Source organism: Primulina tabacum, chromosome 5, assembly GCF_025594145.1.
Source record: "Primulina tabacum isolate GXHZ01 chromosome 5, ASM2559414v2, whole genome shotgun sequence".
In the NCBI taxonomy this organism is placed as follows: Eukaryota; Viridiplantae; Streptophyta; class Magnoliopsida; order Lamiales; family Gesneriaceae; genus Primulina; species Primulina tabacum.
The window spans coordinates 11,958,335-11,972,002 of record NC_134554.1 but is presented as its reverse complement, the minus strand read 5'-3'; the positions used below and the strand labels follow the sequence as shown (position 1 = coordinate 11,972,002).

Here is a 13,668-nt window from a genome sequence, read left to right as displayed (position 1 = left end):
CATATCATGATTATATATATATGTATATATATATTCTAAAAAATTAAATTTAACTTAAAAACAATAATATATTATCTATAAAAAATAAAAACAAATAAAATTTTACAATATGTCTATTAACCAAAGGGTTTTCGTGATTGGATCTTTTTTTTGGTGATTGGATTTACAAAACTGTTCCGATATCATTTCACATCTTGAAGAAACCGCGCATAATTTTATCCCTTTAAATGAGAATAAAAAAATTCATACAAATGGGTTAGTATCATATATTCGTATCTGCTCACATTTTTTTAAAAAAAGATCGATTATAAAATTTATCTGGATTCTAATTTTACCCCAGATACCTAGTTAAAATTGGTAATCTATTTCATCAACTTACAAACTTTGATTAATCCTACAAATAAAGTGAAATAGAAATTTGAACTAGAGAAAGGAAAATGGTAGAAATTTCGACATTGATGATAGAAAAATTGTACATCTTGTCCTGTTTTACATTATCACAATCCGAGTCAAACTTTGTTGTACTTGAATTTCTGTCCCAAATTGAATCTGGTAATTCGATTGCTGAAGCCTTCCAACACTAGCGTCCTCACAGCCTCCGTCCCTTGTTCAAGAGCAGCATCAACCTATTTTAACAGAAAACGGAGTGTTTCACTAATCTCAAATTCCATTTGATTCAATCAACAATCTAACTAGTTGACTTCGGCATTCGTAAGTGTATAGTTTGCTAAACAAAATCCAAAATTTTGAAACTTCTTAAAAAAATCGAAATAACTCGAAGACCTGTAATTAAATAACATCGAGAAAAAACTAAACATGTGTGGCTCGAACTAGAGTAGCTCAACAAGCACTCGAACTCAAGACTGAAACATCCACGCCCGAGTTCAACTCTTATAGTCCTGTGACGAGCTGCTCCATAACATTTTGAGACCAGCATTGAACCCACATAACAATTCAATGATAATCATTAATCAATCACCGTGTTCACTAGGTACTCTGAGCAAAATAGAGAAAACATGTGTTCATTGCTAAGGCCTACAATAGCAATACCATGATGTACCATGTTGAAGTCACCTTGACCATTTTTACGTACCTGCCTTCTGTCTACGGGGCTGAATTTCTGAAGAAGATAAGCCCTCATGTCCATGGTACCTGGCGGATTACCGACACCTACAGAGTATATAATCACATTTCACTCAAGCTTTGCAAGTGAACTTGAATTTCATTATGGTAGAACTAGAACCAAGAACGGGTGTTAAGAGACAAACCTATGAAAAACCGAGGAAATTCACGGCGACCAGCTAAATGCTGCATGACACTCTTTACACTGTGTAGCAAATGAAGGACACAGGCTTTTTTAGTTTACTAAATGCAGAGAAGATAAGAATTCAAAAATCTGACTCGTGACAGCTAGAAATGATACAAATTCATTTATATTTATGAAAGAACACTTCAGAAGAATCAACGACTCAAATTGGTCACCGGAAAATAGTTGCTAGGCTAAAAACAATCCCATACTCTATATAGGTATGGTTTTTTGTTCGAAATGCTTTCATACACAAAAACATGAGTGATATTCCAAAATAATCAAATCTCATCAATTGTGAGGGCATTTGCTGCAACAATGTTATTCACATGTAAAAAGCTGGAATATACCCGTTATGATGAACATGTCCTCCTTTGGGCTGCAGCCTCAAAACTCCATTTGGTGAGGTCATTTCATCATAAACCTACAGGAATTGTTCAAAACATAGCCACAAGTAAAGAGAAAATATGATATAAAAGAATAATTCTACTATAACAAATTATAAGAATTGTTGTCCAGTAGGATGTGTCGCAAAGGAACTTGATAATAAGCAGCGAGGGGTCCAACCTGATAGCACGAGAAAGACAATGTTACATCATGTAATGGCTTTGTAATCAAAATTTCATGCTAATCCACATAAAGAAAATGGGAGTATGCATGCCATATATTCTGCTATGTACATGATATCCAAATAATAACGGATGGTAACCAAGGCTCTGCCATGGTAATTTGCTAACCACCTCAAATAGACAATTAACATCTGAAACTACCAGAAATATGGTGTACAGAAATCAAACTTGTAACTTGATTGACCCAATGAAATTTTCGAGCCACTGAGAACCCATGCATTGGGATCATAATCAGTATGGCATTCTCAAGCAAACTCATAATGACATTCTCCTTCAAAGTTACCAGGAAGCAAAGAGGCTTTCTACTGGTATTGTTAAAGAAGCTAATGTTAATATTAAAGAATTTTACAAAAATAAAAGACAGAATGCAACTGAGGTTTTGACCATATCAATGCAGAATTTCTTTTCCCTCCTAATATCTCCCTTCTTAAAATTGGATCTGACTAAATAACTAAGAAATACACAATTCATCAAAAGAAAGAAACCAGTAAGAACATAGTCACATACCGACTCGCCACTGAAATTCACATATGTCTGAGGCTTGTCCAATAAAATAGGAACCTCTCCTATGGAACCTGCACCAAATTTGCTATAAGACGAAATTTAATCAATAAAAATTGCAATGACAGAACAAGATCTACATAATATCACTTCAACTTTATTTGCTCTATGTTTTGGAGGAGGTAAAAGTTATAAAAACACATAAAATGGCTAAACAATCACCTATTCCAATCAATGCTTTGAACTGTATGGTGTTCATCAAAATTCCTTCGGCTTGAGAGATGCAATCAATCATTCCAAATCCAATCTATTTACACAGAGTCCGAGAATCAACATCAAATATAAATCAATTAAAACCAAAATGAAACTCAAAAAAAGGAAAAACAAAGAAGAAGAAGGAAACCAACACGATCCAAAAGCCAAGAAAAATGCAAGTTAATGAGCATAAGAAATTTACATTATGCCGGGTTCCATGATACTTGTTTCCAGGGTTCCCCAATCCAGCAATCAGCCATGGAGTATACTCGGTCTTTACTTCTTTGATCTCTGGCAATGAAGCAGAGACCCAAAGTCTAGTTGAAGTTGCATGTTTTCGAAAAAACTGGGGGAATTTCAATCCTCGAATAAGATACGTAACTCGAAGAATTATTTGGGGAAAACACAGCAGAAAGCATTGATCAACCTGAAAATAAAAATTTGATATCATGTCAGATTAGCGGCACATAGTTTCAAACGCCGAACGGGCAGAAAATCAACTAATCTAACGCATAAAGGATACAAACCAATGAAAACGAGCAAAATGGGAGAAAAATACACGAACTTTGACAATAGTTCGAAAGGTCAAAATATAAAATTAGGAAAAATTGCATGCTCGAGAATTCACCCAAACAAAAACAACACACGGGCAGGTGAAGAGGGTGGATTCTCACATAATTTTTCTAAAGAACAAAATTAAGCAGCACACCTCTACCTTGTTTATAATCCAAATTGAGTGGGGAGAAGAAATAAAACTACAGTCTACAGAAGAGCAGTGTACACGGATTTCCACTAGAGGCGCAGGCAGAAGGCGATAGAGAGGATTCGTAACGAAGTCTAATAATAATTTTTTTTTAAAAAAAAAAACCGAAATTCGGCTAAAACTCGAGTCTTTATGAGATCAGATTAGACTTTAGAGTACACTTGGTGGCTGGTGCCAAATCAAGGCCCATGAACCAATTTTTGATTTACCTCGTGGAAAGCCCATTAGACGTACGAAGCTTAATTGCTCTGTTTTGCTTCATTCTCCGGTTCCGGCAATTCAACTGCACGAGGTACTAAACTTTCACCCTCTCTCGCTATTCGATTTTAAGATTTTCTCCCGTCTCTCAGGTCAATCCAGTCCAAATATGAAGAGGGTGTTTTTTTTTTTGGATTAAATTCGTTTGCTATTCATTGCTGGGCTAAATTTTTATTTTAGAACCCTCGAGAACAATTTTTGTATTCATGAAGTTTGGTGTGATTATATTGGAGATTATGATGGTTTTTTGTTTACGGAAAACAGCTTCGGGGGCTCTTTTCATCATATTGAAAAGTGCTTTTTTCTTTTACCGTCGATAATTTTTGTCATGAAATTCTTAGCTTACATTTTTTTATAACAAAATCGGCCTGTAATCCTACTTCTACAGCATATCTAGAGCGGTGACTGTTAACAGTAGCATGACTCTGAACCCCGAGACCTGTGTTTAAGTTTGCGGCTAAAAGTGCGGCATCAGAAAAAGAAAATGGCAGAATCAATTTGCAGAACGCTTCGAGACGGTGGTTTGGAAGGAGAGCATGCACCAGCACTCACTATAAAGGATACGATTCGTTGTCCCCTAGGACTCTTTGTCTTAGATCATATCCTCTGCCAAGTCTGCTCCTTCGTTCTGTCCCATAGATCTCAATCTAAGTCAGGATGGTTGTTCAAATTGTAATCTTTAAGTTCTGAATTAAATTATAGTTTTAATTCAATTGTTTTCTTTGTTTGCAGAGGCATTGTGTTGGTTGCATTGTCCCGTAGTCCAATATACTATGAAGAGTTATTGAAGAGCCAAGGATATGATGTTGCCTCTTCCAGTACATGGTCTGAAGTCTGTGCTTTTTGTTTTCCAACTTTATGAAGATTGTTTGATAAATTAGGTTGAGATTATTGGTTCTATTTTGAAATTTTAACAGGATTAAGGTTGTGGACTGCTACTCAGATCCATTTGGTTGGAAAAGAAAGCTCGTAGAGAATGGGATTGTCAAAAACCTTACTGGTGGATCTTCAATTACGGTTAAATTGTGTGAAAATGTTGAGGACTTGGAGAAATTATCCTCGTACATTGTCGAACTGGGGAAAGGTTAGTACTTGAATACTCTGCTCCATCACTGTCCAGTGTTTGAATAATTGGTTTATTATAAAGAAAAATTCCATGCAATGTGGTGAATTTGTGATTGCAGAAATGATTGGAGATGGAAAAGGACATTTTATGGTTGCCATAGACTCGGTAATTTGGATTTTCTGTCAGAAGATTATTTCAAATTGTTTCGAAGTGAAGTGCATCTGTTTTTTGTTGACTTGTATTCACAGTATTGAAATTTAAAAATGGGGGTTGACAATTGAATTATTGAGTCTTTTTATTGAACTTTACTCTCCTACATGAACGTAAATTCATTTTTTAAATTGTGAATCGGGATTCGCTAGTAATATATTTAAGGCGTTTGAATAAATAAAATTTGAAGTTTATCCTTTTGGAACATTTGACCATTTGTTTCCACACTCATTTTTGCTTGCTGGCGTGCAACTCCGTGAGCTTCCATTTTTATTCCAGGTTAGTGAGATGCTAAGACTTAACTCTCTCACATCCGTTGCTGTGATTTTAAGCAACCTTCGGAGCCATGGTACGCAGATTTTTATAGGAATCTACCCAGATTTTTGTAGGAATCAGTAAAAAATGATGACAACAAAGTTCCACATGAATTTTTAATTTACTTGCATAAACTATAAATTTGAAGATGCAAAAGCAGCAAACAAGAATTTTTTCTACCAACTCTAAATAAAATTAAGGCGTTGGTTCTTAATCTTGATAGAAATGTTTCCCTTTATATCAATCTTGTAAAATCTGACATATATGATATTTTATTTCTGATTGCAGACAATGTATCTTGCTTGTTTTGGTTATTACATTCAGACCTGCACGACGATGGGATTACTGCTGCTCTGGAGTACATGTCGTCTATGCAGGCAAGTATAGAACCAATGGCTCGCCTTGTCGATGAACAGAGAGGAAATTCTGGGAATATTTCTTGGATGGAACAAAATTTAAGGAGAGGAAAGTTCTCTGTGCGTTTGAAACGCAGAAATGGACGTGTCAGAGTGATGGTATAACCTCCCCCAATGTGGCCCAAAGAAGTTGATATTCACATGTACCCCTCTGTCTCTTCAGTTTAGTTATTTTGTGATCTGAAACTAACTGATCATTTTATTTATTGATATTTCATATTAGCATGAAGAGCTTCGTGTTGAGAAATCTGGCATCAAATTTTCACCTGTTTCTTTTGAAGAAGATTTAATTTCTCAAAGTATCGTGCCTAGGGTCAGTGGACATTAATCTATGTTGAAACTTGGTTAATATATTAGTGTCTAACCATAAAGTTACTCACTTCGCCGGCTAATTGTGCAATAAAGCAAACAACAGTACACCTTATGTAGGGAGATACCACCATATAATTCTGACAATCACGTAAATGAGAAAAAATACCCAAATGGTTCACAGCTATTCTTTGTCCTTGGCAGGTCCAGTTCAATTTACAGTTGTCTGAGAAGGAGCGAAATGATCGGGCAAAAGTTGTCCTTCCGTTTGAGCACCAGGGTGTGTATACATCTTGAAGTGTAAATACTATGTTTCCTTGTTTTATCGAATCTATTTTTTTTTTTCTGTTTACCCTGAGTTTTATCGTTAACCTTTACATAAACATCAAGGAAACGGTAAAAACATTCAAATATATGATGGTCGGAAACCTCTCGATGCTGGTGAAGGGATGAAAAATGCTTCTGAGAGAGTGCAGGCAACTGATTCTTCAAAAGGCGAGATTATCTATTTCCGTGACTCGGATGATGAGATGCCAGATTCAGACGAGGATCCAGATGACGATTTGGACATATGACAACGAGGATGGACTCATATGAAGTTCTGATTACTATGATAAGGGTTGTGGGTCTACTGATGGAAGGTTCTGCGGTTTGGAGGTCATGTACCAGTACACTTACTGATGATATTCACGAGGCCATGCTCTAGGATATAGTTTATGCTGCTGAGATTGGAAAATTCATCAGATATAGGTTAAATGGATCCAAGATCACAAAGTTGATGTCTGTGTATGGCTCGTTTACCGTTACTTATTGTTCTCTTGGCATACCTGTTCGTTATATTTGTTTTCTCGAGGCTGCTCGCCTCTATCCGCGCAGATCCTTACTTATATAAAGAAATTTTGCAGTAATTTATATTGTAAAACCACCAATCCTAGTAAAGATAGTAAAGGTAAATAACCATTGAAATATTTTGTTTCATTACATGAAAACTGCTGCACATGATCAATGAAAATTCTGTTACTTGGTCACTGTATTTCCATGTTTTCTGTTTTGTCTGCTTATTGCTTTGGTAATAAAATGTACTAGGATTCCAATTGGGCAAAACAGCAGGCAAAGAGTGACAGAGTGCCTCGTCTCTACGTCGTTCAGCAGTCCATCGTGATAAACCTGCCTGTTTAATGAAAAACATACTCGTCAAAACCCTCTCACAAACAGAAGACACAAATTGGTAAATTACATCGATGCCTTCTGTATAAATGTTTGACTTGTAACAGTGGCGGAGTCGCGTAGCCTGAGGCATACAGGCCATTAAAGTTTTGAATTTTGATGCTAATGGAATTTTCGATATTGGGATCCTTGCTCCGTCTCTGCCACAGTTCAAGACATTTACCATGTGCCAACAAGTTTTCTTTAAAAAAAATGAATCAATGTCCAATCAGCGCGAGAAAAGTATAGCATGAGATTTGAAATAAGATTGCATTGATGTAATTTATTGATGTCTGGAAGATAGAACCTTGCTGCATAAAGATCTACACTCAATAAATGGATCCAAGCAGAAACCAATGTCATCTCACTGGAGAACATCTTAGCTATACCAGGCAACTGAACAAATCATAAGAATTTCAGTTCCAAGTTGATTACTGTTTTTCTTCTAAAAAATAATTAGAGTGAAAACCCAAAGAATAGAATGTAATAGAATAGACATTTACTAGTAAAACCGCACCTCTGGTAACCAGTATTTGCTACCAAATATCAATCGAATAGTCTCCGGCGTCCATGACAGATACAGGAGATAAGTATATAATATTCCAAGAACCATATACGGTATGCTGCTTGCCACTAGTTTCTTAGTCTGCATAACAGAATACAGAAAGAATCTAAGGCTTCACTTCACACAAAACGATTCAAATTTTTTTTTTCTGGAGCATCATCACTTGGTAACGAATGTCGAAATGATTGTCGTGCTCGTTAATTGAGTTCAATTATCAAATGCTGAAAAGTTAGGAAAGTCGGTTAAAAGGTTAGTGTGCTTACAATCTCTGCTCGAGGTGCTACAACCATACAGGTATAAAATGGAAGGACAGCTACTGTACCCATTGTAAAAGCCACATCAGCAAGAACCTCAGAACTTAGTAGCCCTGCGAATAGAAAAGATGGAAAAAGCTTTTTAATTTAAGTTCCATACGTTTTAAATCTTCTGCTGCATTGTATAAATGACATGCTTGGAAATTAGAAAGTTTCCGTAGACATGGTAAGTGTCATTGGACTATTATCCATCGGATATACTATACTACGCTGGAATGTTTCTCTCATTTAACTTTAATCATTGGCTGATCTGTTGTTGCCATACCGGTAGTATTTTCCCATTTTTTTAATCATAAACTAATAAAATATTTAATATCAAGTGTAGCAAAAGACAATCTCATTGACTCATGAAACAAATAAAAAAATCAATGGTTACATGTGCAAGTTCTTTAAAGTTGAGAAACTGGTTCCAGATAAATTAGGCGAATATGTACGTACTTCAAAACTATGTAAATGAATCAAAATGGTTCAGAAATGAAATATTTACATGCAGCGTTTACGGCTAAGCTCTTCTTCCCTGGATAAGTGATCCTTCCATGATTTGGTCTTCTGACGGTTTTTGATCCTCCAAGAAAACTCCAGCCGATACATGTCTTCACTTCCTTACCCATCAATTTTTGGCCAAATAGAACACTAACCATTTCTTCATCAGGAGCAGAATTTCTACTCCGGCCTATTCTCTTTCGACTCGAGATTCTTGAAGGCAATCTTGGGCAGTCGGCCTACAAATTTATGTTCCGAATTTTAAAATATAAACATAAGCTCGTGAAATAACATGGTTCCGGTATCGTTATGGGCTCGAAAATTTCGAATAGACGAGCAATTTGGTATATTGTTGTTATAGGTCTCAAGAAATTAACACGCTAGTGAAACTGCGAAATACCTTCCATGGTTTGACAGATAAAATATACATGGAAGAGAATCAACAATTCTCTGATTAAGAACTAACTAGAAAGCAAAAAAAAAAGTCTTCAGAGGGACATTTCATTAATACATAAACCACATAAGCACCAAATAACTGAAACCACATGTACCTTAAATGAAACGCAGATCTGAGAGCTAAAGAAGCATGGAGACAAAGCCATGTTGAGAATACAGTAGGCAAACTTTTCAAAAGCCCGATGAGTAAAAACAATCAAAACCTGTTCAATTCCCACGTCCAAGAAACAGTTCCATCCTGCGTTTTATATAGGAAGTGCACAAGAAGAAAGTTAAAACCTGACCCTTTTTTATAATAAAAAACATGACTTTTGATGAGAATGGAAGTTCAGGTGGAGTCGAGAAAGGTAGGTCTTGACGTTGAAAAGCAATGTTATTTTAAAACATTGATGCATGAAAGTTGGTGTAATTTAGCGCAATGAATGGTGTCATAATTAGGACCCAACTAATGGAGGTTAGCCAAATAGGAGGAGACAGCCAAATGGCCGATGGGCAAATTGGATGAAAAAGCTTGCATTTAGCTTTTTGGGTTATTTGATTTCATTGAGTTTTACATGTGGCGCACATGCAGGGCGTTTTGCAAGTGGGATTTATCCATTGGTTCACAAAAGATTCTTTTGTTAACAAAATATTTTCTCCAAATATTTATTGATCAAAACCGTCCACATTATCGATCAAATATCAACTGTTCAAATATATCACATTCACGATCAAGTATCTTTTCTTATTTTTTTCAATTAAATAAAACGATTTATAATTTTCTAATAAATTTTCTCTACTTTAATTATTTTCAATTTCATGCGTAAAATAAATATTATAATTTTATTCAAAAATTAAATTAGAAATAATTAGACTAACTCATAACGGATATATCAAAACGGCTTGTCTAAGTAAAAGATAAGTTAGGTACAACTAATTTGTAAAAATTACTCAAAATACACAAAATTGAAATACAACATAAATAACATTAATACTAGAAAAGTGGATTATACATATACTAAAACACATGTCATGAAAATAAAAATTACAAAGCACATGGATATTATAACAATTAACACATGTCATGAAAATAAAAATTACAAACCGCATCAAGTTAGTAAAAAACAAAAAAAACAAATCCACAACATGTTTAATCTTCTCTTTAGCTACTCACATATCATCTTATGATTATGAAGTTGTTCATTTGTCACTCCTCGGACGTAGACCTATATGAGATTCCATAATATGCTATTATTAAAACTACTTCGTATCTGTTCTCGCTTTACGAAAATAGTTAATCTGAGTTGTTATAGGCGTATATAGTAAGCCATTCTATCACGCTTCGAGGCCCAGAACCGTGTATGTGCGACTGCACAATAGACATTGTGACAGCACTTGTCCCACAGGCTACATTGGTTGAGAAATGAAAGTTCAAAATCTTTTATAAAGAGTTACACTGTACTCTTATATCAACTTGATTTAACCATTTTTCTAAGGCGAGAAAAATAATTTTATAAGGGTCTATCATGTTGCAAGCGTGGGCCTGACCCTGCCTGACCTTGAGGCGTGATACAACCGGTCCAAAGTACTCGAAATCTATTAATTGATATATATTTCTATTATATAAATAAAACATCAATACTAACGAACTATAGAAAAATGTAATTTGGTTTGAATTTATTTGATAATTTTTTGAACATATTTTAGTTCAATAAATTCAAAAACGAATCAGGTATTTGAACCAAATTGAAAAATTCGCAAATTGTTTACAGTTCTAATTGGAGAGTGATTAAGACCAAATAAAAATTTTCAACTAATTTATAATAATATTTTAAATATCTAAAGGATAAAAGTGAAATTCAACAAAAAAATTTAAAATGACAGAATCAATCAATAAATAAAATTAGGGATTATCTAAAAATAGCAATACGTTTTCATATTTTCTTACATTTTGCCTCTTAGTTGTATTTATTTTTAGAAATTTACATTTCTCTTTTCCAGAAATCAGACGACTGGCCGTAATTTTCTCCTCGAAACATACAAATTCTTCCAAATTTTCAGCTCATCAGATGTGAAAAACTACGGACATGAACAACTGTTGCGGAAGCCGTATGGCAATGGGTCGGGTTGTTTGCCCCACGCCCCGTCGGGTCGGTCCTTTCGATGCCGACAGCCGCCTGAGCCTGATAATGCCGTTAAGATTTCTCATACGGTGACGTTTTACGATGTTCCTTTTTTGCAAGAGATTTTTTCGGTTCGATTTTTGTGTTTAGGTTGTTGAGTTCTGTACCCTTTTAATGGAACAGTAATGATATTGGTGCGTTTGATACGAAACAAGGAGCTGAATCGATGGGCCTAATCTTTTATAAGGTAATTTGCTGGTTTCATGTTTTATTTTGCTAATTAGTGCTGTTTATTACGTGAATAAATTTCATCTGTAATTTGTAAATATATATATCTGATCGGATGTTATCGGATTCATGATTAACTTACTGATATCTAAAGTAGATTGAAATTGTGTGATTATGTGTTCTGTCGATTCACAATACTGAGAGTGGTAGTTTTGCAATTTGACTGTCATGTAGAATTTGATCCTCATCGCGTGATTTTGAGATGTTAATTGGTTTTTACATTGTGAGTTTTGCTAGTGCTTTACATGAATTATCTCTCTTCATTTCAATCAACGGATCGTACTGTTCTTCTTCTTCTTTTTTTTTTTTTGGGGGGGGGGGGGGGGGGGGTTACTATTTTACAAGTTTACTCTGAAAATTTGACGTCTCTGTTTGATGAAACAAAAAAACTAAACACTAAAAACAGATCAAAATCTCTGAGTGATGATAAAATGTTCGAAAAAGTATATAAAAATATCAAATTTTGATGAATATTTATTGTATAGAAGTAAGTCTGTCTTTGTGTCTGTTTAGTGTACTGAAACTTTCTTTTCTGCAAAAAAGAATGACGCATATAGCGTTCAGCATGGATTGATTTGTTCTTTTTCTTCAGAATTTTTTTTGCGCGTACGAGTCACTAACTAGCTAGATATCTTTTTAATAAATCTTATCTTTCTCTTGTGATTTGAAGTTAGTCGGGACTTTAGTTTATGACATGCCGAAACTTATCATAAACTAAAGTCCGGACTAACTTCAAATCACTATATGCTGAAACTTATCAAAAACTAAAGTTCGGACTAACTTCAAATCACAAGAGAAAGATAAGTTATATTAAAAAGATATCCATAGTTATGTTAAAAACTTTCTTCGCCTTCAAGATCGTTGGAACTGTTAGTTTGTGATTCATAAGCATTTTTCATACATTTGCATACCGAATACCTTGATATAAATTGCTATTTAAATTAATGTTTCTCTGTTACAAGTCTGATGTCGTTTGTACCATATCTCTTTCCATCAATCCCTACTGTTACATTTGCTTGTAACATCTACCATTTAATTTTGGTAGCGATATTTTTCCAAATTAATGCCAAAAATTTGAGAAACTAGCCAGTGGACTGTTTTTTTCTAGGACTGCGTAATTCGGTTTCAATAAGATCTGATTTGGTTTCTGTTTCTAGTGGAAAACAATCCACCTTTTGATTACTAACAAAATTATTATCGTAGTTCTGAGAAATAGGGTGTGGTGTGTCCACGAAATAGGTGGGGTGAGAGTCAACATACATCTAACTTGAATTTTTTTATCTAATGTCAATCCCATAAAATGTATCGATCTCTTGCTTTTACAGGAGGATCATGAGACAGAACAATGTACAACTTTAGCATCATCTCCACCATTTTTCTTTGGATCTCCGCCATGCAGAGCCCCAAATCCTTTAGTGCAAGATTCCCATTTTGTTCTTGAAAACCTAATCCCCAAATGTTCTTCCCAATCAAATTCAGCTTTGCCATCATCAGCTTATACCAGAGCAGAGTTTGGGACGAAACGAGCAACTGTAAGAGTGGAAGGTTTTGATTGGCAAACTTCTCATGTTACTATGGCATGAACTGTTCAGTTAATAAATGCATAAACAAAAGAAATTGATGTCTCCAAATACTACAAAAAAGGAAAAAAGAGAGGAAGTATGGAATGAGACCTCAAGACTAAGATCTTGAAAATTTTGATGGAGAGTGTAGAGGAAATCATAGTTAGTGGTGTACATAGATAGATACCCTTTTTTCTGTTTTAGCTATCGGCAGAAATTTACTGAATTTTGCATTTCAAGTGTAATAGACGAGTGCGGGTTTCTCCTAGTGATGATACTGCAAATGAGATCATCATAAAGAGTTACAACTCTCAATCTGTTCAAGCATTGTTTTTAAATAAAAGTTCGGATAATATATATTTTTCTCTCCTTTTAAATTGCCTGCAATCAATCTGTTTGTCTTCTGGATGTTTTACTCTCTCCTTAGCAGTAGATATGGCCAGAATGGTTTTTGTCTTGGAATTATTTTAGATCGAGATTGTTCAATCTATTGCTTACATTGATTTAAGCAGATCAAATTCGCACATATGCATGTCTTACTCAAAACCAAGACATATGTGCTGAAATAGGTGCGTGGATTTACGCTCTTTGATCCATTCATTGTGGCTATCTCGTTTATAATTTCTAGCTCATACTGTTGGCTAAGCGTGATGCAAGATTGTAC

At 34.9% G+C, this 13,668-nt stretch overlaps 3 protein-coding genes and 1 long non-coding RNA gene across 9 annotated transcripts; 2 read left to right on the top strand and 2 right to left on the bottom strand.

Annotated features, from left to right (window-relative positions):
* Nucleotides 1-424: 424 nt before the first annotated feature.
* Nucleotides 425-3,350, bottom strand: LOC142546610 (chloroplastic group IIB intron splicing facilitator CRS2-B, chloroplastic-like). 3 transcript variants are annotated; one of them, XR_012820493.1, is made up of 10 exons: nucleotides 3,219-3,350; nucleotides 2,894-3,118; nucleotides 2,659-2,743; nucleotides 2,443-2,510; nucleotides 1,824-1,873; nucleotides 1,657-1,731; nucleotides 1,269-1,327; nucleotides 1,094-1,170; nucleotides 784-909; nucleotides 425-626 (listed from the first exon to the last, which is right to left on the bottom strand). XR_012820493.1 is itself a non-coding variant. In XM_075654425.1 (9 exons), the coding sequence occupies exons 1-9, from the start codon at nucleotides 3,303-3,305 to the stop codon at nucleotides 510-512; spliced, it is 843 nt and encodes a 280-aa protein (XP_075510540.1). In that variant the 5' UTR covers nucleotides 3,306-3,346; the 3' UTR covers nucleotides 425-509. The 3 variants fall into 3 exon arrangements, 1 of the variants encoding a protein (XP_075510540.1); XR_012820494.1 differs by having other exon boundaries at nucleotides 604-626; nucleotides 784-996; nucleotides 3,219-3,349; XM_075654425.1 differs by lacking the exon at nucleotides 784-909 and having other exon boundaries at nucleotides 3,219-3,346.
* A 290-nt stretch (nucleotides 3,351-3,640) lies between these two features.
* Nucleotides 3,641-7,061, top strand: LOC142546609 (elongator complex protein 5). Of its 3 annotated transcripts, none has more exons than XM_075654422.1 (10): nucleotides 3,641-3,746; nucleotides 4,101-4,363; nucleotides 4,445-4,537; nucleotides 4,630-4,796; nucleotides 4,897-4,943; nucleotides 5,268-5,337; nucleotides 5,592-5,818; nucleotides 5,943-6,032; nucleotides 6,233-6,308; nucleotides 6,419-7,061. In XM_075654422.1, the coding sequence occupies exons 2-10, from the start codon at nucleotides 4,197-4,199 to the stop codon at nucleotides 6,601-6,603; spliced, it is 1,122 nt and encodes a 373-aa protein (XP_075510537.1). In that variant the 5' UTR covers nucleotides 3,641-3,746; nucleotides 4,101-4,196; the 3' UTR covers nucleotides 6,604-7,061. The 3 variants fall into 3 exon arrangements, with proteins under 3 accessions (XP_075510537.1, XP_075510539.1, XP_075510538.1); XM_075654424.1 differs by having other exon boundaries at nucleotides 3,692-3,804; nucleotides 4,110-4,363; XM_075654423.1 differs by lacking the exon at nucleotides 3,641-3,746 and adding an exon at nucleotides 3,781-3,804.
* LOC142546611 (protein ABA DEFICIENT 4, chloroplastic-like) lies at nucleotides 6,361-9,342 on the bottom strand. 2 transcript variants are annotated; one of them, XM_075654426.1, is made up of 6 exons: nucleotides 9,148-9,342; nucleotides 8,601-8,835; nucleotides 8,063-8,166; nucleotides 7,752-7,880; nucleotides 7,542-7,630; nucleotides 6,361-7,199 (listed from the first exon to the last, which is right to left on the bottom strand). In XM_075654426.1, exons 1-6 carry the CDS (start codon nucleotides 9,196-9,198, stop codon nucleotides 7,046-7,048), a joined length of 762 nt encoding a protein of 253 aa, XP_075510541.1. In that variant the 5' UTR covers nucleotides 9,199-9,342; the 3' UTR covers nucleotides 6,361-7,045. The 2 variants fall into 2 exon arrangements, with proteins under 2 accessions (XP_075510541.1, XP_075510542.1); XM_075654427.1 differs by lacking the exon at nucleotides 7,542-7,630.
* Nucleotides 9,343-10,983: 1,641 nt separating this feature from the next.
* On the top strand, nucleotides 10,984-13,025 carry LOC142544779 (uncharacterized). The gene is made up of 3 exons (XR_012820099.1): nucleotides 10,984-11,243; nucleotides 11,338-11,401; nucleotides 12,768-13,025. It is a non-coding gene; the product is annotated as an uncharacterized LOC142544779 (long non-coding RNA).
* The last annotated feature ends 643 nt before the right edge of the window (nucleotides 13,026-13,668 follow it).

Excerpts from the sequence above, each read along its gene's own strand:
- LOC142546610 (XM_075654425.1), bottom strand. The coding sequence starts at position 3,305 with ATGCAATTTTTCCTAATTTTATATTTTGACCTTTCGAACTATTGTCAA. Across the intron at positions 2,744-2,893 it reads ATCATGGAACCCGGCATAAT|ATTGGATTTGGAATGATTGA; the intron begins GTAAATTTCTTA and ends CTGTGTAAATAG. Across the intron at positions 627-1,093 it reads GCCCCGTAGACAGAAGGCAG|GTTGATGCTGCTCTTGAACA; the intron begins GTACGTAAAAAT and ends CTGTTAAAATAG.
- LOC142546609 (XM_075654422.1), top strand. The coding sequence starts at position 4,197 with ATGGCAGAATCAATTTGCAGAACGCTTCGAGACGGTGGTTTGGAAGGA. Across the intron at positions 4,538-4,629 it reads GTTGCCTCTTCCAGTACATG|GATTAAGGTTGTGGACTGCT; the intron begins GTCTGAAGTCTG and ends AAATTTTAACAG. Across the intron at positions 4,944-5,267 it reads TTATGGTTGCCATAGACTCG|GTTAGTGAGATGCTAAGACT; the intron begins GTAATTTGGATT and ends TTTTTATTCCAG.
- LOC142546611 (XM_075654426.1), bottom strand. The coding sequence starts at position 9,198 with ATGGCTTTGTCTCCATGCTTCTTTAGCTCTCAGATCTGCGTTTCATTT. Across the intron at positions 8,836-9,147 it reads AGATCTGCGTTTCATTTAAG|GCCGACTGCCCAAGATTGCC; the intron begins GTACATGTGGTT and ends ATAAATTTGTAG. Across the intron at positions 7,631-7,751 it reads GCAAATACTGGTTACCAGAG|TTGCCTGGTATAGCTAAGAT; the intron begins GTGCGGTTTTAC and ends TGATTTGTTCAG.